This window comes from Eptatretus burgeri, chromosome 19 (assembly GCF_056783735.1).
Source record: "Eptatretus burgeri isolate ZD-2024b chromosome 19, Ebu_testis_v1, whole genome shotgun sequence".
Classification (NCBI taxonomy): Eukaryota; Metazoa; Chordata; class Myxini; order Myxiniformes; family Myxinidae; genus Eptatretus; species Eptatretus burgeri.
The window spans coordinates 877,837-900,773 of NC_140979.1; the positions used below are offsets into that span (position 1 = coordinate 877,837).

The 22,937-nt window shown below is 45.8% G+C and overlaps 2 protein-coding genes across 17 annotated transcripts in view; both read left to right on the forward strand.

Annotated features, from left to right (window-relative positions):
• Window positions 1-2,700, forward strand: part of LOC147008357 (uncharacterized) — an 81,965-nt gene extending 79,265 nt beyond the window's left edge. For 9 of the 10 annotated variants that reach the window (XM_085864797.1, XM_085864798.1, XM_085864795.1 and 6 more), the window contains exon 3: window positions 348-2,700. In XM_085864797.1, coding sequence (XP_085720923.1) covers window positions 348-1,693 — 1,346 coding nt within the window. In that variant the 3' untranslated portion in view covers window positions 1,694-2,700. The remainder of the gene's footprint in view (window positions 1-347) is intronic. The other variant, XM_085864794.1, reaches the window with a different exon arrangement.
• A 4,451-nt stretch (window positions 2,701-7,151) lies between these two features.
• On the forward strand, window positions 7,152-22,725 carry LOC147008358 (kelch-like protein 10). 7 transcript variants are annotated; one of them, XM_085864860.1, is made up of 8 exons: window positions 8,665-8,696; window positions 8,824-8,940; window positions 10,470-10,628; window positions 13,459-13,948; window positions 16,626-17,033; window positions 18,753-18,950; window positions 20,558-20,707; window positions 22,359-22,725. In XM_085864860.1, exons 3-8 carry the CDS (start codon window positions 10,477-10,479, stop codon window positions 22,659-22,661), a joined length of 1,701 nt encoding a protein of 566 aa, XP_085720986.1. In that variant the 5' UTR covers window positions 8,665-8,696; window positions 8,824-8,940; window positions 10,470-10,476; the 3' UTR covers window positions 22,662-22,725. The 7 variants fall into 7 exon arrangements, with proteins under 7 accessions (XP_085720989.1, XP_085720986.1, XP_085720985.1 ...); XM_085864859.1 differs by having other exon boundaries at window positions 8,678-8,696; window positions 8,786-8,940; XM_085864863.1 differs by lacking the exon at window positions 8,824-8,940 and having other exon boundaries at window positions 7,152-8,696.
• The last annotated feature ends 212 nt before the right edge of the window (window positions 22,726-22,937 follow it).

A 22,937-nucleotide genomic window follows, 5' to 3' on the forward strand; every position in this document is an offset into this window, starting at 1 on the left:
TATCTCCCGTGATGAGACTGATTCTTTGGGTCTCTCACTCTCTGATCACGATCTTTTCTTCCCCCGTAAATCCACCCCAAATCTACCTCCTTCAAATTACCTGCTTTCCTTCCTGAAAGTCCCTGCAATGTCCATCTTGTATTCCCCATGTTCCCCACCCCCATCCCTCTCCCTTCCACAGATCTCCTCATGTCTCTGTCCCCACTGTTTTGTCCTTCCCTCTCCCCCCCCACCCTCCCTCTTGTCTCCTGCCCCCCCCCTTGTGCGTTGTGTGTGTTCGCTCTTATATGAGCCTCGACAATGTATACAAAAATAATAATGATTGAATACCTCTTCTTCACCTCCAGATGGTTTCGGTGGGATGATGATGCAACAAGAGACGCCAGGTCTTCTCAATGACAGTGTGGAGGTCGTGAAGCCATTGGGACCTTTTCTTCTCAACAACAACGTTGCGGTCGTGAAACCGATGGAACCTTCTCTTCATCTCCACGACAACGCTTCGGGCGTGAGGCCGATGGAACCTTTTCGTCATCTCAACGACAACGCTTCTTCGGACGTGAGGCCGATGGAACCTTTTCGTCATCTCAACGACAACGCTTTGGGCGTGAGGCCGATGGGACCTTTTCGTCATCTCTACGACAACGCTTCAGACGTGAGGCCGATGGAACCTTTTCGTCATCTCTACGACAACGCTTCGGACGTGAGGCCGATGGAACCTTTTCGTCATCTCTACGACAACGCTTCGGACGTGAGGCCGATGGGACCTTTTCGTCATCTCAACGACAACGCTTTGGGCGTGAGGCCGATGGGACCTTTTCGTCATCTCTACGACAATGCTTCGGACGTGAGGCCGATGGGACCTTTTCGTCATCTCTACGACAATGCTTCGGACGTGAGGCCGATGGAACCTTTTCGTCATCTCAACGACAACGCTTCGGACGTGAGGCCGATGGAACCTTTTCGTCATCTCTACGACAACGCTTCGGACGTGAGGCCGATGGGACCTTTTCGTCATCTCAACGACAACGCTTCGGACGTGAGGCCGATGGAACCTTTTCGTCATCTCTACGACAATGCTTCGGGCATGAGGCCGATGGAACCTTTGCGTCATCTCAACGACAACATTACGTACTACAAGCCAATGGTCGTGAGACCGATGAGAGCTTTACCTCATCTCAGCGACAACGTTATGGGCTGGAAGCCAATGCCCGTGTGGCCGATGGGACTCTCGAGTCATCTCAACAACAACATTGCGGTTGTACCACCAATGTTCGTGATGCATCTTCCCAATGGCAGTACAAGGTTCACACAAGAGGCTGAGAGCCGAAGGAATGACAACGTCAATCACCGGGATGACCGATCCTTGCCGCGGTCGACAGACACCAGGGCCAACATCTTACGTTATACAGATGCTCTGGCATCATATTACACGGCCAGGCGCAGAAGGCGACGTTCGAGAGCTCTGGTGTCACAGCCATGTTCCATTTGCCGAATGTCGCACGAAATGGCCAGAAATGAAAGCGAAGAGTCCGTCACCGCTGAGGAAAACCACCCTGGCTGGGGTGGCGATATGGGTGCGGATGCGGATACCCACTCCGGGTTCAAGTTTGCGCTCAATGTTGACTGCCTGACCATCCCAAAGTCGCACTTCTCTTTCCCCGACCTCACCATGGATGAGATTCTCAACCTTTAGGTCGAGGACAACCTCAACAGGGTCTCCCAAGTGTTCTCTTCTCAATGAAGACCCGAATCGCATTCTTTTACTTATTTTAATCAAACTCTCCCTCAGTCTGCCATTCTCCCAAGACAGGATGCCAACCCCGGAGAGAGGATGACCACCCTATCGAGATTATTTTGCCCTCCCCTCTCTCTTGGGGATCTGGTTGTTGTTACCCTCGCCAGGGGATTGGGTACTGTATTTGGGTCCGTTTGTCTGCTTGTTTGTTTGTCCACACAGAACTTTCGTGTAATTTTTTTTCTCCGCAACCGCTTGTCGGATTGAGACAAAATTTTCACCATACGAGCGACTACTCAGTGGAACGAGTAGTCGCTCCGATGGTGAAAATTTAGTCAATCCGACAACTGTCTGCAGACAACTGTTTGTCCGTTCGGACAAACGGACAGACCCAAATGCAATACCCTCTCCTCCGGCGACGGTAATCAACATCACTAGAAATTTTTGAAAAACATCATTTTTGGAATGAAATTTAAAAAAAAAAAAATTTTATTTCTTTTGACAAACTTCACAAAAACCATTTTTCTACAAACATAGCAAGAACAGCCACGGTCTTGGAAAGATTGCGTTCAAAAAGTTTTAACTTCGCAGAAACAAGCTAATTTGAAAATGACATGAGGTCACAAAAATGACATGATGTCACATTGTTGAATGGGTTTACCACTTCGCTTCTCCTTTCTAGATAGATATGTAGGAAATTTAGTGTACCTACTAAAAAAAAAAAACCAGTTCATACTTTTTGGAATGTTGACGCTGTTTCATTTGAACAAAAATAAACGATCGAAAAGTGAATGTGTGTTTCGTTTTGAGAGAGACAACGTTTAACCAATTAAACAATGGGAAAAGTCTTTCATAGCCAATAAAAAAGTGACTTACATCCTCGTTTACAGAGTAAAAGGGGCAGCGTGCGCATATTGGGGCAACTTTAGTGATGACAACCAAAGATGTCAGTGTGCAATAAAGATATAAATAAAGGTTCTGAAATTAACCCCAAATACATATTCTTCGAGAACACGTCACAAGGAAACATGATCAATCCTGTCGAAAGCTTTTACCAAGTCCAGAAAAAAATATTACAAAGTCATTTTGATCATGGCAAGCATCCATTAATTCCCGTACCAAAAAAATGTTGCCGAAATGGAATGGCCGGGGATACAGAAAATCTGATCAGGTAGAACGAGATCAGGTGGTGGTGGCGTGGCAGGAGAAGTGAAAAACACATGAACACTCACCACAACACAGGGCATCTGCACGGAGCAACCATTATGCTATAACCAACTCACAAATGGCCAGCAGGGAGGGGGGGCAGAGAGAGAGAGAGAGACATTGACATTTTTCATTGCAGCAGGAAGTGCGCAAGAGAGACAAACATTGACATTTTTCATCCCAACAGGAAACGCGAGAGAGAGAGAGAGAGAGAGAGAGAGAGAGAGAGAGAGAGAGAGAGAGAGAGAGAGAGAGAGAGAGAGAGAGGGATTGACATATTTCATCCCAGCAGGAGGCATGAGAGAGAGAGAGAGAGAGAGAGGGATTGACATATTTCATCCCAGCAGGAGGTGCGAGAGAGAGAGAGAGAGAGGGATTGACATATTTCATCCCAGCAGGAGGTGCGAGAGAGAGAGAGAGAGAGAGGGATTGACATATTTCATCCCAGCAGGAGGTGCGAGAGAGAGAGAGAGAGAGAGAGAGAGAGAGAGAGAGAGAGAGAGAGAGAGAGAGAGAGAGAGAGAGAGAGAGAGAGAGAGAGAGAGAGAGAGAGAGAGAGAGAGAGAGAGAGAGAGAGAGAGAGAGAGAGAGAGAGAGAGAGAGAGAGAGAGAGAGAGAGAGAGAGAGAGAGAGAGAGAGAGAGAGAGAGAGAGAGAGAGAGAGAGAGAGAGAGACAGAGAGGGAGACAGAGAGGGAGAGAGAGAGAGAGAGAGAGAGAGAGAGAGAGAGAGAGAGAGAGAGAGAGAGAGAGAGGGGGATTGACATATTTCATCCCAGCAGGAGGTGCGAGAGAGAGAGACAGAGAGGGAGAGAGAGAGGGAGAGAGAGAGAGAGAGAGAGAGAGAGAGAGAGAGAGAGAGAGAGAGAGAGAGAGAGAGAGAGAGAGAGAGAGAGAGAGAGAGAGAGAGAGAGAGAGAGAGAGAGAGAGAGAGAGAGAGAGAGAGAGAGAGAGAGAGAGAGAGAGAGAGAGAGAGAGAGAGAGAGAGAGGGAGAGAGAGAGAGAGAGAGAGAGAGAGAGAGAGAGAGAGAGAGAGAGAGAGATTGACATTTTTCATCCCAGCAGGGATGAGAGAGAGAGAGAGGGATTGACATTTACATTGTTCCTCCCGGCAGTGGGCGAGAGAGAGACAGACATTGACATTTTTCGTCTTTATTGCAATAAGGTTCAATGATCACATGGTAAAAGAGACATTGGTACAGGTATGAAAGAAAAAGAAAACCATTGACGAAAGGGGAATGAGTAACAAAAGGACAATGGCTCAGAAATAATAAATGAATTGTGAGAACACCATCAGCCAGCTTACATGAAGATTGTTTAACACACCATTATGTTTCGAACAAGGCATGATCATGGGTTTCAAACTCAAAATGGAAAGGAGATGAAACCAAGTCTTTAAATTGATTATAACATCATCATCATCCACAATGTCATTGTTCTGCAATTTAAATGCCCTCCATAAATAAATGGAAAGTTTTGCCATCTGAGCACAGGAAGTTCGATAAAACTCATTTTTACACCGGTGAGGAACATTACCCCCAAATATATAAACACAATGTGTAAAAAAAAAAAAACCGAGCCCCCGAATCACAGGTGATAAAACCTGTAAAAATGGAGGACAACCTCGAACACTCAAAAATAGCTCGAACAATGGTTTCAGGGACATTGTGACAAGGACACAATTCCGAATTAGCGGAACATATGCGATGGGACAGAACATTGTAAGGTGGGATGTAGTGTGGCGTTTGGTGGTGCGGAAAGGTGAAGTGCTTCGTCGACCTTCGGGGTGTACCACGAGAGGTGCGGTGCGGCCTGGGTGTCCGTCCGTCGGGGTACATTGATAAAACATTGATTACCTATGAGGAGGAACATGGTTAACAGGAATCGATTATATCTCTCTTCCTTTCCTCGTGAACAACCTCAAGAAAGGGGAGAGAGAGAGAGACAAGGCCTGCAGGGAGAAACACAGGTAAAAAAAAGTAAATAATATTTGTTTATCATCATCCTCTCACCTGATATTCATTCATTTTCTCTGCTGCCTGACCCACATCACTTCTGTCTTCTCCGTACTCATCTTCAGCCCATTATTCCCAAATACTTCCAATCCCACAGGACTTCCTGCATCTCCCGCCCACTGTTCACCACCACCTACAGAAATGAAAAGATGAAAGAAAAACATCATTATGAAGATGATCGATATTTGTTTTTTCGATAAATGCACGAAACGGACAACGTACAATGTGCATGATGGAGCATGTCGATTGTGAACATGTAATCTGTTAATATGACAACACCGAGCATGTGTTATGGTGAGCAAAGTTACAAAATGGTGGCCTTAGTACAAAATGGCGGCCTCAGTACAAAATGGTGACCTCAGTACAAAATGACGACCTCAGTACAAAATGGTGACCTCAGTACAAAATGGCGGCCTCAGTACAAAATGGCGTCCTCAGTACAAAATGGTGGCCTTTGTACAAAATGGCGTCCTCAGTACAAAATGGTGACCTAAGTACAAAATGGTGACCTCAGTACAAAATGACAACCTCAGTACAAAATGGCGACCTCAGTACAAAATGGTGACCTCAGTACAAAATGGTGACCTCAGTACAAAATGGCAACCTCAGTACAAAATGGCAACCTCAGTACAAAATGACAACCTCAGTACAAAATGGCGTCCTCAGTACAAAATGTTGACCTCAGTACAAAATGGCAACCTCAGTACAAAATGGCAACCTCAGTACAAAATGGCGTCCTCAGTACAAAATGGTGACCTCAGTAAAAAAATGGCAACCTCAGTACAAAATGGCGGCCTCAGTACAAAATGACAACCTCAGTACAAAATGACGTCCTCAGTATAAAATGGTGACCTCAGTACAAAATGGCAACCTCAGTACAAAATGGCGGCCTCAGTACAAAATGGCAACCTCAGTACAAAATGGCGGCCTCAGTACAAAATGACAACCTCAGTTCAAAATGGTGACCTCAGTATAAAATGGCAACCTCAGTACAAAATGGGGGCCTCAGTACAAAATGGCAACCTCAGTACAAAATGGTGACCTCAGTACAAAATGACAACCTTAGTACAAAATGGCGACCTCAGTACAAAATGGCAACCTCAGTACAAAATGGTGACCTCAGTACAAAATGGCAACCTCAGTACAAAATGGTGACCTCAGTACAAAATGACAACCTCAGTACAAAATGGCGACCTCAGTACAAAATGGCAACCTCAGTACAAAATGGGGGCCTCAGTACAAAATGGCAACCTCAGTACAAAATGACAACCTCAGTACAAAATGACAACCTCAGTACAAAATGGCAACCTCAGTACAAAATGACAACCTCAGTACAAAATGACAACCTCAGTACAAAATGACAACCTCAGTACAAAATGACAACCTCAGTACAAAATGACAACCTCAGTACAAAATGGCGACCTCAGTACAAAATGGCGGCCTCTGTACAAAATGGCGGCTTCTGTACAAAATGACAACCTCAGTACAAAATGGCGACCTCAGTACAAAATGGCGACCGTACGATTTATCATGATTTCAGGTGTGAGTGAGGTGAGGCCAGCTGAGCTTTCCAACCATTGGGTGAATGGCGAACCATTGTTTCATACATATTGGAATCGTCATTGCCGTAAGAATATTTTTTAATGTTTTGTGCACTGTACGTACTGTATACTGCATGTTGTGTTTGAAATGTATCACGAAGGGTGGTCCGACGAAGGCAAAGCATTTAATCACAGCTCAACACACGAACTCACGGAAGTTCAAGCACGCTCCCTACCACCGAAAAGCACAACATGTTACAATACTTCCTGTTTAAACTCACACAAACAAATCAGAAATCACTTCCAAATGCACTCATGACAGAAGGTGCCGGCTGTGAATAACACCCACGATCTGCGAAGAAACATGGAGTTGATAAATCCCAACCGCAAACATCCCAAATCTTCAAACACACCGATAATGATCAAACGATTCATGTCAACAATTCACTGAACCCCACGTGGTCTCCCCATTTCCTTTTGTCACCACAAGTAAACGAACAATACCATACACGACCTTGTGGAACCATTGCAGATGTTCATTCCCAGATCTCATAAATAAGGGTCACAAATCCAATTGGATAGGAGGTCTTCTGGAGCGAGAAGAGCGACGGAGCACCCCTCTTCTGATGATTCCACAGGAGGTGATGGTTCACTTTCCTCCGCAGCAGGAGCTCCCTGGTAAGATCTTCTGGAGCGTTGTCCTCGGCCTATTTAAACTTGAACACCTTCAGCCAATCCCAAGACTTGGACCGACACCATCCACGATCATGAGAGGTACCGTGGATCTCTCGCCACCGTATTGCACATCAACATTACGCAACCGCTCTTTGGACAACAAAGTCCAACCAGCGATAGCCAAGGATTCTCCGAAGAGACCTGGTACCGAAGGAATTGGGTCTTCGTCTCAGATCCTTTGTCGGAGTCCAACCCTTGGCAATATGCCCCACACAGTGACAGTAATCACACTCAGCATCCTCGAACCGGCATTCATCAGGTGAATGGAATGTTCTAGAACTTCGGGAGAGATTTCCATTTGAAGCTTGTCCCCTGGTCCCACGTTCTTTGAAGGTTTTGTCAGTCGGTTTGGCCGGCGACACGAGACAACGCACGACACCGTACGGTTGAGATCCACAAACACTCCACAGTCTTATCTGCGTTGATAGACCGACATGTTGCTGTCCAGGTGGAACAAAACTTCGTGCCGTATTTAGCGGCACCTTGGTACTTCGTCAGTTTCCGTTTTGTCGAAGTTGAAGGGCCACCTGAATTGCAGTCACCCTCAATGTCATTCATTTTCTCACCTCTCTTCCAGAAGAATGAATTCCCAGAAACAGGACATTCCATTGGGACCATCCTCTGTCTGTGCAGAGTAGTTGGTGCTGCCTATGCAGTCTCCTTGGCGATTTGGCACAATCCTGGACGGGTCACCACTCCGACACGGAATACCAGCAAGCTGGCATTCAATTTGCCGACATCTGAAGGATGTCAACCCCACCTGGTATTAATTGAACAGTAGAGTGAGAGTTGAACTCAGGATCCTCGGAACACAAGCCCACCACCCTCAACCGTTAAGCCAACACCAGCAAGACCTTCCAGTGGATCAGGATGGATATCTGGGAGCTCGTGTAGTGGACCAAGGTTTTGGTGTTCGACTCAAAGTTATTTTTAATGGCGTACCCCCTCGACATGTTTGAGATGTCGTGCTCTACATCGTTGTTGGCCCGATCTCTCAACAGTGAAGAATCACTTTTTAAAAATATTAAATAATTCTCGTATCCAGATCCGGATTCGGACCTTCACCAAAACCGAATCAATTCGTCCTTGTCACACACCCAACACGTCCACCGAGTTTCGTCCCAATCCATCCACAACCTTTTGAGATATCCTGTACACAAACAGACAGACATGACCTCGTCCACCTTCGGTGGTGGAGTTTAAAAAGCCTGGAGTAGTGAGCAGGATGGAAGGATTCCTGGTGGAGGAAATCATTTCACTGCTCTACAAACTATTGGAGATGAGGATGTTTGTAATGGTGCAATGGACGACCAACAGGAGCGAGGTCATGAAAGTGTTCCCTTAAACTCAACTGAGAGTTGTCCAAAGGCATTTCAGTGGTTGCTAGGAGACAAGAAAGCCGTTTATTTTATTTTTTTAAACGTTTATGAATAACCGTTTGAATATTTGAACAGTTTGAGGCACAGGTGAGTGGGATGGTTGGGCTGGTTGGTAGACATGTTATATTTAAGGTAAGATGTGCTTGATTTAATGTATTATATCATGCACAAATCAGGGAAGAACTCGGGTCCCTCCCGAACATCCGGTCCTCAGGTCGCTGCAGGTTGCGAAGCAACCACAAACGCCGATTGGCACTGCCAATCCGGGCAGGTTTGCACTTCTTCGCGTGACGACGACTTCGCGTTACCTGTGGACGACCGGCTAATTGGGGTCAGTGCTCTCATCGCACACTCGGATTCCTGTCGTGAGTGTGCGCTGGTTAACAAAGCAAATTGTTGGGTGAGAACATCCCGTCTAACCTTACTTGTGCTCTGCGTCGGACCAAGGAAGGAAAAGATAACCGAGACAGATTGTAAATAGCAACAAACTCTTATTTATTACAAACACACAAGGAAATAACCATTCAAAAACAAGTGTTTTTTTCAAGAAAAAGAGGCACGTTCGAGCAGATTTAACCATGGCACGTATTCTTATTCAATCTTACTGAAACACAAGACTTGGCCATCATTCACTCAGGGGCGAAGAATAAAACACGAAGGACTTGAAATTACAATAAAACTCATGAATAGAGAAAAGGATGAGGATGAGTCTTTGTATCTCTCACTCTCTCTCTCTCCGCAGACAGGTCGGTGGTCTCTCATTCTCCGAACACCTTCTTTCTGGTCTTGCGCTCTCTCTCTCTCTCTCTCTCTCTCTCTCTCTCTCTCTCTCTCTCTCTCTCTCTCTCTCTCTCTCTCTCTCTCTCTCTCTCTCTCTCTCTCTCTCTCTCTCTCTCTCTCTCTCTCTCTCTCTCTCTCTCTCTCTCTCTCTCTCTCTCTCCCCTCGTTCCACGCTTTGTCTCTTCCAGGCACAAGGTCTACGAGGTGCACACGGTCCACCATCAACCCCGTTCTGATAAAACTCCCCAAATCCAGGATCACTGCTCATCTCCACTGATTTATTCTGTCTTTTTAAAGTTTTTTTTTCGACCTTTGGAACGACCTTCCACATTCTCTTTATTCCCATTTTTCCTTCCACGTCTACCCTCGTTAAACCCCCACCCTAATCCCTCCTTCCAACTTTCCGGTTTTCCCTCTTGAGAGTTTCCTTCTCAATCCATCTTATCCACCGCACGCAGCCTTTTGTGGAGCCCCCTCCCAATTCCTCCCCACTCCATTGTTTGTGTCCTGTACTCCACTCCACTCCCACTTCAGTCCTGTAACACCAGATTACTGTATATAATCGATGATTGTGACGTCATATAATTTGAGTGGTGGGGAGTGGGGATTAGGAAAGTGTGGCAGGCTCATGGACAAAAGGTGTTAAAATTTAAAATGGTGGAATTTTTTTTTCGTCTTATCATGCCTCCGCTGACGAAGTCTTATAGTGAAGAATTTACTCACCGATCACACACCATCTCTTCACGAGACCCTCACACACTCAGCACGTGGACTCAACCACCCATGCATACTCAAATTATCGACAAGTTCTCAATGATTCTCCGTAAATAATCTGATTCCATTTTAAGCTATCGCCTCATGTTACCATCCCTCCATTTATGCCTGACGTTGATTTGACCCGTGGATAACGACATCCTCACCTCTCCCTCCCTTTCCCTGATGTCATTACCCTCTCCCTTTGACCTGTGAACCTTGATATCCCACCCATCCCTTTCATCCATCATGTCATCCCAAACGTCTCCCCAGTTCTCCTAAAAGTCCACTTCACGTTACCACGTGACCACGTGTACCATTGTGCAGCAGAACCATGGAGATGGACCGAGAGATGAAGCAGAATTGGTGGGACATCATGAACGAACAGAGACTTGAAGGGTCTCTCTGTGACGCCGTCTTCAAAGTGGACGGAGTCACCTTTAACATACACAAGAACGTCATGTGCACCGCCAGCCACTATTTCAGGCAAGGCAAACCGATCGTTCGTTAATGGTCGTCAAGAACAAGTTACAGCTTTGTTGAAAGAGGTTAGATGATGTTGATAAAGTGCAAGTTTGGATTACACATTTTAACCACCGTCGATTTAAAATCGTTGAATACTTCACGTGCCTCTGGTTGATTCGCTTCTCAAGTCGGATGATGCAAGTAGACATTCTCATGGTTTGTAGAAGCGCAGTGGCAGAGGGGGTGGAGGTCAGGGTGGTTTGAAATAGGCAGATGAAAAGGGACAGGAGTGAGGTACTCATGAGGGTGAGAGGAGAAACAAACTTCACACTTGTGATAAAGTGGGACAAGTTAGACCAAACTTACACCGTGGGATCTGGAACGTCCAGCAACTGAGGCCGTCAGATGGAACACCCAGTTTATCGTCCATCCCATGAGCGGTACACACATCGATGGATTGTCCTGCATGCAAAACACCAGGATGACAGTTTATAGCTGCGTACGGATTCGAGCTCACGTCGGACATCCCAATGTCGAGTGTACATAACTCGAGGTTATCCCACAAATTGGAATGATACACGAATTCTGGTCTACCTTTGATTATATTCCTAGCTTTCTTGACTCCATTTACTTTCCTGCCCACAAATCCAACCACAGAATCACTTCATGTGAACCTCCTCAATGTCCAAGTGTTCTGCTCAATACAACTTGTCTTTATTCCCATATTCTCCCACCTGGAGAAACGTTTCCCCTTGTTGGTCCAATCGCTTACCTCCACTCATTCAAATGAAGTGGTTCACCACATTCTAATCGGAAACAAAACGAGGAAGCATCTCGAAATGCAAAGGCCATCCACATCCATTTTGTACTCGAACTTAACTTGACGAACACAACAGTGAAAAAAAAATGTCGATTTTATTAATTGGTGTTTGCCCAAATGGTAATGATGTTCTGGCTTGGACAGACACTGAAGCTCAATCTACAGTGCCTGAAGAACGTCTACACCCCCTTTCAAAAATTTCAACTTTTGTTTCCTCAAATGCTGGAATTAAATTCCATTAAATGAGGCTTTTTCAAACTTTATTTACACATCGTAACCCACAACTTCCAGGTGATGAAGAAATTCGACAAATTTTCGAAAATTAATTAAAAATATAAAACTAGAACATCTTGGTGGGATAAGTGTCCACCCACCCCCCTTATACAGTAATAGCAATTGTAAATTAGCTCAGGTGTAATCAGTCACCTTCAAGATCACACACCAAGTTAATTGGCCTCCACCTTTGTTAAATTGTAGTGATTCTGATTATTTCAGAATAAAATCAGCTGTTCCTCTCGGTTTCCTCTGCTGGGTAGTACATTTCACAGCAAAGACTCAACCATGAGCACCAAGGAGCTTTCAAAAGACCTCTGGGATAAAGTTGTGGAAAGGCACAGATCAGGGGATGGGTATAAAAATATTTCAAAGGCCTTGAATATCCCTTGGAGCACAGTCAAGACAATCATTGAGAAGTGGAAGGTGTATGGTACCACCAAGACCCTGCCGAGATCAGGCCGTCCCTCCAAACTGGATGACCAAGCAAGGAGGAGAATGATCAGAGAGGCCACCAAGAGGCCAATGGCAACTTTGAAAGAGCTGTATGCCTTTATGCCAAAGACTGTTCACTGTGTGCATGTGACAACAATATCCCAAAAACTCCACAAGTCTGACCTATACAGTAGGGTCGCAAGAAGGAAGCGATTACTCAAAAAAGCCCACTTTGAGTCCCGTTTGAGGCATGCAAAAAACCACTCTGGAGATTCTGAAGTGACGTGGCAAAAAGTTTTGTGGTCTGACGAATCCAAGATGGAACTTTTTGGCCTAAATGCAAAACGATACATTTGGCATAAGCCCAGCACAGTACATCACCCAAAGAACACCATCCCCAACTGTGCAGCATGGTGGTGGCAGCATCATGTTATGGCGATGTTTCTCATCAGCAAGGACTCGGGCACTTGTCAAGATGTAATCCTGGACTCAGACTTTGGACCCCATTGCATGTAATCCTGGACTCAGACTTTGGACCTCACTGCATGTAATCCTGGACTCAGACTTTGGACCCCATTGCATGTAATCCTGGACTCAGACTTTGGACCCCACTGCATGTAATCCTGGACTCAGACTTTGGACCTCACTGCATGTCATCCTGGACTCAGACTTTGGACCTCACTGCATGTCATCCTGGACTCAGACTTTGGACCTCACTGCATGTAATCCTGGACTCAGAATTTGGACCCCACTGCATGTAATCCTGATAGAATCACTTGTGATTTGAGACTGCCTTCCATGGAAAAGCAACATGGGGAGGAAAGAGGATATTCCGCAGAGGGGGGCAGGGGGTTAGCAGGGGAATTGGTTCATTTTTTTGTTTGTTGTTTTCGAAAAAAACAAATTACAACAACGATTTGGACAGCCATCAGAGACTCTCAATGGAGTTCCCTGCAGGAAGTGATTATAGACCATGAAGAAGCCGAACGAGGAGAGAAAGATGATCAAGCTCATTGTGAGCCAAACAGGGAATTTGGGGTACCAGATTAAAGGTCTGCTCTTTGAAAGAAACCCTGGGATCTCAACTGTTCACAAGAGAGTGAGTGCTCGCCGCCAGTTTAACAATCTCACTCTATAGTGTGCTTTACAATGCTTTCCCCTCTGTTGCCATGGAAACAGATGACAATTGCAGTCACTTTAGATGACCGGACAGTTTCGAGGTAAGTATGCTACCAGTTGAGTGATCTTGTGACAATAATAATGTTTAACAATCATCGTATCCTGCTTCAAACTCCCAATTGCAACCCCCGAACCACCACACAGGATATTATTCACCAGGACGGTTGAAAGTGAAGAGCAACGCGAGTTTGCGACGAAGGAGGTGACTCCAGACATTATGCGGTCACTGATCGAATCTGCCTACATGAGGCCCGTGCACATCACAGAAAACAACGTGGAGAGATTGTTTTCCGCTGCCACTCGGTTTGCTTTCCCAAGGGTCGTCCACCACTGCTGCAACTTCCTGAAGAGTCGGCTGTCCCCTGAGAATTGTATCGGAATGCACAAGTTTGCGAAGTCATATTTTAGTGAATGCCTTGAGCGAACGACGTACGAGTTCATCTTGTCGCACTTCAAGGACGTGGTGGAAAAGAGTGAGGAACTTGTGGAACTTGTTGTTGATGACCTGGATCAGATCATCTCAGAAGACACCCTCAATGTGAACAAAGAAGAGTTTGTGTTTCACTCCATTGTGAAGTGGATCGGTCACCAGCCGGACAGCCGAAAGATGTACATGACGCGTTTACTCCCCAAGGTATTTGCTTTGCCCATTTCCTTTCATTCTCATTCACAGTTTTCCCAAAGATTCAGGTGTAAATTTTAAAATTATTTTCCAACTTACCACCGGTTATTAAAAAGTAATTTTCTGAGAATTAATTCCAACTGAAAGGCGAAAGCGGCCAGGCCAGCCAATAATGAGAGTGGTGCTGATGGTGCCGGTTGTTGTTGTTGTTGTTGTTGTTGTTGTTGTTGGTATCCCCATACCTTCCTTGGAGAAGGTATCATGACAACAACAGCCAAAGCGAACATTTCTGTGGTAGTGCACGTCCATTTTATCGGACATGGTGAGAGTGCATGTACGTAATCACCTGTAACTTGCTGCTCAGGTGACTTGAAAAACTCGGCGTGGCCACATCTTGAGACTGCCAGTCATGGTGGAGATTATTGATCAAATAATTTATTCTGTTCTCTATTGGCTTGAGCGATAGGGATGATAAACTGCTGATCACGTTTCATCAAGATGCCCAGCTTTCACCTCTCACGCCCGAAATCGGTCGCGACCTTCATCACCCGGTGCTTACGACCAAAGCAATCCGGAACTATTTCAGGAATTTATAATTCTGCCCAGAATGCCACCAAATGAGTGGCTCTCTCCTTTCAAAAAGGCCTCATGGGATATCCAACGTCCACCGAGGATGCTGTCGTACAAGAGACCCTGGTTAACGCCTCTCTGGAAGGACGGTGAACTCATCGATGGAACTCCGTGCCGATGAATCACCAGGGATACTGTTTGTGGTGAGGAATTACACTTGGACGAGAGAGCTCATGATAAAGGATGAAAACTTCAGACATACCTATTACTCAGCACAAACACATCAGGAATTCCAAACAATACTCATCGACAGTTTGTGTTAAATGATGCTTGGATGAAAGTTATATCGCCAGGTTGGGGGATCTGGAAAGGTTTGGCCTGAATGTTTGAGAACGCTGTGTGTGCGAAGCAAGAGATGTGGTCGTACCACCGATATGGCAGGGATGCGTGCGAAGAGGTTGGTGGCAACCACAACCAATGTACTGATTGATTGGATGACTTTCTGCATGTTCAACGTGCCCTGAGAGGAGACCCGATGCTCCGTAAGGGGTGGGGTTGGAGGAGACAGGGGGTGTGGTGGGAGGGGAAGTGGTGGAGTGGGAGGAGGCAGGGGCTGTGGTGGGAAGAGGTGGGATGGGAGGAGGCAGGGGCTGTGGTGGGAAAAGGTGGGGTGGGAGGAGGCAGGGGGTGTGGTGGGAAGAGGTGGGGTGGGAGGAGGCAGGGGCTGTGGTGGGAAGAGGTGGGGTGGGAGGAGGCAGGGGCTGTGGTGGGAAGAGGTGGGGTGGGAGGAGGCAGGGGCTGTGGTGGGAAGAGGTGGGGTGGGAGGAGGCAGGGGCTGTGGTGGGAGGGAAGGGGTGGGGTTGGAGGAGACAGGGGCTGTGGTGGGAGGGAGGGTGGGGGTGGGTGTCCAGAGGTACTGGGAGGGGAAGGGGTGGGGGTGGGAGTCCGGAGGGACTGTGCTGGCAGGGAGAAGTGGTGAGGTGGGTGTCCAGAGAGACTGCATTGGGAGGAGGGAGGGTGGGGTGGGAGTCTGGAGGGACTGTGGTGGGAGGAGGAAGGGCTGGGGTGGGAGGAGGCAGGTGATGACGAATATTTGATCGGTCATGTGGTTTGGTGTCTCTATTCGATTGAAGGAAATAAATTAAATAACATTTTCTTGATAAAGAGGACGTTGTGGGTCAGGTGTCCGATCGAAGCGGGGTTGTATCGAAATGAGGCGTCATGGTACCCGGCAATAACTGCTCGCAGTTATAAAGCATTGCGCCTCTCGTTATTATTATTATTGTTATTAGGAATAAGTACTCCACAACACCCCGTACAGTCTGGACTTGCCCTTCTTCCATGTACTACCATCTGTTCAGGCCCTTGAAAGATCACATGAGAGGCCAGCACTATGAAAACGATGAGGAAGTCCAGGTGGCCGTGCGTAGCTGGTTGTGAAGTGTAGGAACGGAGTTCCACCTCAGCAGGATTTTAAGCTCGTGCAGCGCGTGCAGAAAAGCGTGGATCATTCTGGATATTTTGGAGGAAAGTAACGTGGTCCGTCCAGTAATTCTTGGCAATATGAGTTTTCTTCCATGTACCTTTGTTTTGCTGTACAATGAACGTGCTGATGACTTCCGGTACGGCCCTCATGTATAATAGGACGTGATTCACCATATCATGGGGGCAATGGCTCCTCAACATAACGAATTACGTGTTGCCGTCATCCAGGCTCGAACTTTACCAGCTTCCTGTTACTACATACAGAAAGCATCTCAAAATGCGAAGCCCATCCGCTTTGTGTTCGGACTTCTCCTTCTTCCGTGTGCTGAACAGTACTTTTGACCTCTTGACCTTTTGACCAAATTCTTAACTTGACCTCTCCATATTCTTTCAATAAAGCTTTGTTCAAAATTTGATGACAACAGCTCAAATGGTAAAATTTGTCACGGCCCAAACAGACACACAGACACAGACACACAGAAGTGATTCAAAATACCGTCTCCCGCTGTACGGGGGGTAACGGGCTAATGACGCTCAATGTTAGTGTGTTTAAGTTACCTCGGTTATCCGTGGTTACACCAGCATGTACGGTTGATCTCTCTGTGCCATCCATTAACACGCCCATTTCCCATAGGTTCGCTTTGGCGTACAGCCCTCCAATCGCTTGATCGATGTGGCGAGGTGCAATGAATACGTGAAGAGGTCAAAAAAATGTCACCGTCTTCTCAATTTCGCAAGCAAGCTCCAGAAAGATTCGAACCTCAGATCGAAACACCATTCCGCGTTGACACGGCCACGCTTGCCGTCTTCTGTCCTGTTTGCCATCGGTGGCTGGAACGCCGGGTCTCCAACCAATGCCATTGAAACCTACAACCCAAGAACCGATACCTGGGTCAACGTGACGACGGAAGAGGAAGCACCGAGGGCCTACTTTGAAACCGCCTACCTCGATGGATTCATATATCTTGTGGGTGGCTTTGACAGTTTAAATTACTTCAGTGATGGTCGACGATTTGACCCGGTCAACCGCGTTTGGAAGCAGGTTTGTTATTATCAATTGTTATTCCCTTATCTTAATAATTTAGCGCTCATCTTAGTTTAGCTCTTAAATGAGCCTCGACATTGTGTACATTTTTTTTTGTAAAAACCTTTACCATTTTGAGTGTCTTGAGAAGATATATATTCAATTGATCGCTCCCATACTCCAGCCGAAGAAGCTGCATAAAGCAACCCAAGAAGACCGACACAAGGTAAGCGCTATGCTGTTTCGAACCCTTCCGAAAGTTCCTCCACAACTATAAAGATGTTCACACATCGTACACACATGAGAATCCCAATGCCACCCCCCCCCCTCAGCTACCAGAGCGGTTTCATCGCTTATTGGCGAATCTTCAGCGAGAGCGCAGACAGTGATGAATACCAATGAGGCTCCCAAGCATGTACCACGTCCAAATGTCAAAAACAGTCAATATATAAATAATAAAGAAAGACCTTACCTTGTGTATGCCTTATAAGGTTGCTTTATGCAGCTTCTTCGGCGAGAGGAGTGTGTGAGGTGTTCGGTCCGAGGTGTGTTGCATTGTATGTACTATGTGTGAACGTCTAGTTGTGGAGGAACTCTGGGAAGGGTTCGAAACAGCAAAAGCGCTTACCTTGTGTAGACCTTCCTGGGTTGCTTCATGCAACTTCTTCAGCTGGAAGAGTGTGGGAGGCGTCAAAAAAATGAATTTAAAAAATCTCTATCCAATCCTGAAGAGATTAAACTCAACACTGTGATACTTCATGGAGGTTACATGTCAGGAATACCTGCAAAAAACATGTACAACTCAAAATTCTCTGGATACAAAAATATTCAGCCCCTCAGGTCAGTACCTGGTGGAAGCACCTTTTGCAGCAATGACTGCTCTGAGTCTTTGTGGGTAGGTCAAAACCAGCTTTGCACAGTGAGATGGTGAAATCTTTACCCACTCTTCATGTGAAACTTCCTCCAGTTCGGCCAAGTTTAATGGGGATCGTCGATGGACTGCAATCTTCAAGTCTCGCCATAAATGTTAAATTTGGTTCAAGTCAGGACTTCGACTGGGCCACTCAAGAACATTAATTTTCTTCTTGTTCAGCCACTGCATTGTGGCTTGAGATTTGTGCTTCGGACCATTGTTCTGAAATGTGTATCTCCTACCCAGTTTCAGATTCATGGCTGACTCGAGCAGGTTTTCATCAAGGATTCTCCTGTACTTTGCACCGTCCATTGTCCATTGTCCCTTCTATCCTGACAAGCTTGCCAGTCCCCGCTGATGAAAAGCAGCCCCATAAAATGATGTTGTCACCACCATGATTGACAGTAGGGATGGACGTGTTAATTGGGTGATGTGCATGCAGTATTCGGCTTGCTCCAGATGTACCGGTTTGAATTTAGACCAAAAAGTCCAATTTTCGTCTCATCAGACCATGTTCTGATAATTTCGCCTAAGGAAGGGAAGAGGTAGTTTGGGAGTATATACTGGGAAGCGGATCTGTAATAACAAATTCCACCATGTGACTGATGAATATTTGGTCCTGAACAACATCCCAAAATTATTTGATTTGCTACATGTGTACGTACATTATGTTTGTCAAGTATTATGTTAATCGTCTTGTCGATGTGGTTTGTTGTCTGCTGGTATGCACGATGAACGAAGTGATCAAAGCATTTCCCCATATTTGGGCATGAACACGTGTGTGATATAAAATTAATAAACTGTGATTAAAATATTTTTTCCAGATTGCTCCAATGTACGTCACGCGTTGTTACATCAGCATTGCTGTACATGATAACCTCATCTACGCCCTCGGAGGATTTGATGGCCATGAACGCGTAAATTCAGCTGAACGCTACAATCCAAGAACCAATCAATGGACCATGGTCGCGCCCATGAATGAAAAACGCAGCGACGCGGGTGCATCCGTACTCGGTGGCAAGGTAACACCACATTTGAAATAATTTCTTCACATTATTATCTTGCCAAAACGAAGTTTTTGCAAGGTATGTTCGTCAGCTTGTATGTTTTTTTTTTTTGTTTGTTTGTTTGTTTGTTTGTTTGTCTGTAATCACGTATAAAAAAATTCTGCAGAGCACAGTTATCATCGGAAATTTTTGTAACTTCGCATATCAGAGGCCTATATAGGTCCCTTTCAGTGCACAAAATTTTGAAGGTCAAGGTCAAAGGTCAAGGTCACTTTGGCGCAAATCAGGGGAGTCGACGAAACCCTTATTTTTTGAGTAATTTTGATCGGATCGTCTTCAAACTTCATGGGAATATAGTTCATGGTCTGGCGCTCAGCTGATTAATTTTTGGTGGCGATTGGCCTTGACCTTCATGGTTAGCACCAAAGGTCAAACATATTTGACCCCAAGGTCAAATTTTCAAGTTTTAGGAACCATATCGTGTTGTACCTCAAATTGAACACCTCGATGAGTGCTTTCTAGATATGTCAAGCTTGAGACATTATGACGTCATTTGGTGACGTTATGAGGCAAACGCATATTTTTCATGGTTACTCTGTAGAACGATTCTCATCGGAATCTCTCGTCGGCAGATATTCCTCAAGGAGTCGCTTCTCGTGGATAGCAGCTCTGTTCACCTCAGTGTGACCTTAAAGAAGTCACACGTGGTCACCTTTTGGCAAGATACGGGTCACCCTGCGGGTGACATTGGTTTATTATTTTTTTCTCCTTATCACCTCTGCCGTCAAAGGTGGATGGAGGTTATGTGTTGACCCCCTGTTTGTTTGTCTGTGAGTGGGATGTCTCAAACATTTGTTGACGGATTCGGTCGAAACTTGGTGGACGGGTTGGTTGCGTGACGACGACCAATTGATGAGATTTTGGTGAAGATCCGGATTCAGTAATTTTTTTAATTTACAAGTGATTCTTCACACTTTTGAGAAGAGGGAGAGAGAGAGAGAGAGAGAGAGAGAGAGAGAGACAGAGAGAGAGAGAGAGAGAGAGAGAGAGAGAGAGAGAGAGAGAGAGAGAGAGAGAGAGAGAGAGAGAGAGAGAGAGAGAGAGAGAGAGAGAGAGAGAGAGAGAGAGAGAGAGAGAGAGAGAGAGAGAGAGAGAGAGAGAGAGAGAGAGAGAGAGAGAGAGAGAGAGAGAGAGAGAGAGAGAGAGAGAGAGAGAGAGAGAGAGAGAGAGAGAGAGAGAGAGAGAGAGAGAGAGAGAGAGAGAGAGAGAGAGAGAGAGAGAGAGAGAGAGAGAGAGACGATAACCAGAACGATGTTTCAAAATTGTGGACGGGTTCCAACAAAACTTGGGGATCAGTTGTGTAGATGACAAGAACACACTGATTCGATTTTGGTGAAGGTCAAGATGCAGATCCGGCCTATCAGAGGGATACAAAACATCAACTGTTTCGCCTGACGGAGGTATGCGCGCCACCGAGTGCCGTTCTAGTTTCCACTGCGATGATCCTCATTGTCTTTGTCATACTTCTTCCCATTTATTTCACATTTCTTTTCAATGTGAAACTGATACATTGTTTGTGGGAGATATTGTGCTTCTCACCTTGATGTTCTCTTCCGCTCCAGATATACGTTTGCGGAGGCTTCGATGGCATTGAATGCCTCGCGAGTGCGGAGTACTTCATACCAGAATCAAATGAATGGACGGAAATCTCACGAATGAATAGCTGCCGGAGTGGCATTGGTGTCATTACGTATAATAACCTCATATACGCTGTGAGATACCGCAAACAATCCATGCACAAACTTCCACTCACCTTTTCTATTGTTCGCAACACTAAAAAGGTCAAGCAGTCTGCATGAGGATCCTAGTAGGTGTTGTGAACCATTGTCTTATCGCCATTGGATTTTTCTGTATTTTTCTCCATCCATTTTCACTTCTAACCTGACAAGGTCCTCAGTCCCTGCTGATGAGAAACACCCCCATAACATGATGCTGCCACCACCATGCCTCACAGTAGGGATGGTGTTCTTTGGATGATGTGCTGTGTTGGGTTTGTGCCAAACGTGACGTTTTGTATTTCGGCCAAAAAGTTCCATCTTGGTTTCGTCAGACCACAAAACTTTTTTCCACTTAGCTTCACAATCTCCAGAGTGTTTTTTGGCATACCTCATACGGGCTAAAGGTGGGCTTTTTTGAGTAATGGCTTCCATCTTGCCTCCTTATCATACAAGCCAGACTTGTGTCGGGCTTGGGATATTGTTGTCACATGCACACAGTGGACAATCTTTGCCATAAAGGCCTGCAGCTGTTTCGAAGTTCCCATTGGCCTCTTGGTGGCCTCTCTGATCAGTCTCCTCCTTGCTTGGCCATCCAGTTTGGAGGGACGGCCTGTTCTCGGCAAGGTCTTGGTGGTACCAAGTGCCTTCCACTTCTTAATGATTGTCTTGACTGTGCTCCAAGGGATATTCAAGGCTTTTGAAATATTTTTTTAGCCATCCCCTGATCGGTGCCTTTCCACAACTTTATCCCGGAGATCTTTTGAATGCTCCTTGGTTCTCATGGTTGAGTATTTGCTGTGAAATGCACTACCCAACATAGGAAACCTACAGGAACAGCTGATTTTATTCTGAAATAATCAGAATGACTACAATTGAACACAGGTGGAGGCCATTTAACTTGGTGTGTGATTTTGAAGGTGTGTGATTCACGTATTCGCGGTTTTTCACAGGATTTTTGATTTTCCCTGATGTATCACGAACCACCGGTAACATATCCCCCTTTTTCCCATTGAAACAACATCCCAACATTCGCGGATTCGACATTCGCAACATTTTTCAGGAAAGTATCCCCCACGAATGTCAGGGTCCAACAGTGTAGCACGATATATCAATAATTTATTGGGCCCGATATGTTTTCCTGGATCAGGCATTGCATGTTGGAGGTATGAGCTCTACCGAGTGCTCTTCTCGTATTACAGGTGCAATCCCTAGAGTTTCGGCTCCATACATACATACACACATCGCTCCATGACAGTAAGCCTCAAAGATTCCATGATGCCTTTTCTAAAGATTAGTTTGTGTGCCAGTAGCTGGGTCGGCTTACAGATTTCTTCTCTGATGGACACTGCCAGATAGCTTTGCATCACACACGTGACGCCCTGATCTAAAAAGCCAAGTAACAGACAAGAGAAGACCAATGATAAATATATTTTTTGCTGAACCCTCAAACATAAACGGTTAAAGACACATACATGTACACCCATTGATATCCGACATACGGACAAAACTATTATGTTTGAATGCATGAGTGGGTGAGCAGGCAGGTAAAATTGTCAGGTAGGCTAGGTAAAGGAAAATAAAGAAAGGGACTAACCTCTTGAGTAGATGCTGGGTATAAAGAGGACGTGTCTTTGTGTTCACACAGGTCGGTGGCTTTGACGGCGAGGAACGTCTGTGCTCAGTCGAGGCATACAATCCATCAGACAACACCTGGACTCTCGTGGCATCGATGTTCAATCCTCGGAGCAACTTTGGCCTGGAGCTCCTTGATGATATGCTGTTTGTTGCAGGGGGTTACGACGGCTTAACGACCATCGATAGTGTCGAATTTTATGATCATCTGACAAATGAATGGAAGCACGCCCAGGACATGGGCATCTGTCGCAGCGCACTGAGCTGTTGCGTCGTGAGCAAATTGCCGAACGTGCACCTGTACATAAGTCATTGAATTGTGACAAATGGAGCCACAAAAGAAAAATTCAATAAAGCAAAAAGCTTGTTCGTGCCTTCAAGCCAGTGGCGTGATGAGAACTTTTGTTTCAAAACTTTAAATGTTTCGGTTTTCAAGAAATTGTAAGCACTGAGTGCACTGAAGATGGTGAAAGTGGAGTGGGGTTGTCTCACACTGTCCCAAGGACATCAACAAGAGTCAATCACAATGTCGGGACTGACGTCACGTGTAGATGAGGATTTGTAATGGATGCAGATTGATTCCCCTCCATAA